At 41.9% G+C, this 1,926-nt stretch overlaps 1 protein-coding gene across 1 annotated transcript in view; it reads left to right on the top strand.

Moving 5' to 3' along the window:
- Positions 1–1,520, top strand: part of LOC107636722 — a 1,909-nt gene extending 389 nt beyond the window's left edge. Inside the window, exons 2-5 of the mRNA XM_021121344.1 lie at positions 53–377; positions 467–791; positions 956–1,072; positions 1,182–1,520. Of these exons, the coding sequence (XP_020977003.1) occupies positions 53–377; positions 467–791; positions 956–1,072; positions 1,182–1,303 (889 nt within the window). The 3' untranslated portion in view covers positions 1,304–1,520. The remainder of the gene's footprint in view (positions 1–52; positions 378–466; positions 792–955; positions 1,073–1,181) is intronic.

The following is a 1,926-nucleotide window of genomic DNA, read 5'->3' as shown; positions in this document are numbered from 1 at the left end:
CTGATTCTTTTTTGTTGAATTAGTTGTGACGGTTATGTTTTTTCGTGGTTTTTGTGCAGGGCGGTTACGCATCTGGTTCGCCACAATCGACGCTATGCGCCTTCCGGTGCGGGAATGGGTCGAGCGAGGGAAGTCCTAGCAGCGTTTGCAACCTCTGCTCCGCAAAGGCCACATGGGATCTCCTGCACGCGGCTGCAGGGGAAGTCGAAAGGATGCGCCTCTCCCAACAACAACAACAACAACAGCAATCACAATTACCATCTTACCCCTACAACCCTTCCCCTTCCATTCCCAACACAGCCGCCGGCGCCAATTCGGACTTTTCATTCTACACTCAACAGGCACTCTCCCACCAGAAGCAGTTTCAAATTGCACAAGTAATAACCCATTTTAACCCTCAATTATTTTCATTCGACAAAATTTATCTTTTTTATTCAGTGGATTTATTTGTCATTTTCTTGTTTAGATTCAGATGCTGAGGCAGCAACAGGAATCAGTGTGGGGTGGTAAAGGTGTTTACCAACGGAGGCAGAGTAACCAAATGGGAGCAAGAAACAGAGGAGGAAGAAGTGTTAGGCCACTTGGCTTGTCTCCATCTGCATGGCCTTCGTTACATGCTGCCAAGAACCAGAACAAGCACCACAAGCACCATAATCAGCAGCAACAGCAGCAGTACGGTTCTGGAATGAGGGCTGTGTTCCTCACCAACCCTTCCACTACCAGGGAATGTGCTGGCACTGGCGTCTTCCTCCCCCGTCGTGTTGATACCCCTGAAACCAAAAAGAAGCCAGGTCAATACTTTTTCCCCCTCTAGCTAGATTTTGTTTTTCCTTTGCGGGGGTATTTTAGTACTTGTGATTCAGAAATGAATGAAAAATCATGTCTTTTCAAGTGTTCGTTGCATTTAATAAGGTGGCTGTTACTAGTAGTGGCGTTTTATGAGGGTTTCTTGAAGCGTTGGAGTTAGTAAATGCAGGTTTCTGCCTCCAATTGCTAATAAATCTGAATGTTGATGACATGGTGGGGTGCCTGCCGCATCGATTCAATTCCAGTTCAAACATGGAAGAACATGGTAAGCAATAATAATATATAATAATTAAATGGTTTTGGAATGATATTATTTTAATTGAACATTGGGTTCACTGAGCTGTGTGGATCTTTGACTTTTGTTGCATATGCAGTTGTTAGTCCAAGGCTCAGAAGCAATTATGTCCATACGTCTCAGCAGAAGCGCAACACGAGGCCCCAGCACGCACTCAACAGTAACAATGAAATCAAGCTGCCGCAGGAGTGGACATATTGAAGTTAAATTCATATTCATCCCTTTTGTTTGTATGGGGAAAAATGGAATAGTAAATCACTTCTTTTGTTATTTGGTTTTCGAATTAGAGGGATAAAATCTAGGGTAGGAAATTGAAAGTGTTTAGAAGGGAAATGTAGTGTAGTCTTCTTCTACAGGGTATGTTTGTGAGGTGGGTTATAGATATGATTTTATTTTACTATTATTTTATTTTTTTTTTGTTTTTTTTTTTTTGGGTAAGTTGGGAGCCTCTGGGAAAGAGCCATGTTGCCAGGTAGCATTGTAGTGATAATATGATGCTTTTGTTCCTTTTGATGGGAGCTTCGAAGGTCACAACTCACAAGCAAAAGATGGATGGGTCAATTTTTGTCTTCTTCTGTTTTTGAATTTTTAAATGGTGTGGTGCTTTTAGTTTTGGGTTAAAGCCAACGACGGAATTTGAAGGGGGCTAAGACCAGATTTGCAGAGGGGTTTTGAGGTCTTCCTTCCAATCGTTGAGTGTATTACGAACGGAATCATTTTGGGGAATTACTTGTCAGTAAAATTCTGATTCCAGCCTGTCCATCTTAAATACTATGAAATAATAATGAAAGGAATTTTCTTGATCTTGTCTCTGCTTGTTAATC

This window comes from Arachis ipaensis, chromosome B04 (assembly GCF_000816755.2).
Source record: "Arachis ipaensis cultivar K30076 chromosome B04, Araip1.1, whole genome shotgun sequence".
Lineage (NCBI taxonomy): Eukaryota > Viridiplantae > Streptophyta > Magnoliopsida > Fabales > Fabaceae > Arachis > Arachis ipaensis.
The sequence above is the reverse complement of the archived record's forward strand: the minus strand, read 5'-3'. Positions and strand labels throughout refer to the sequence as shown.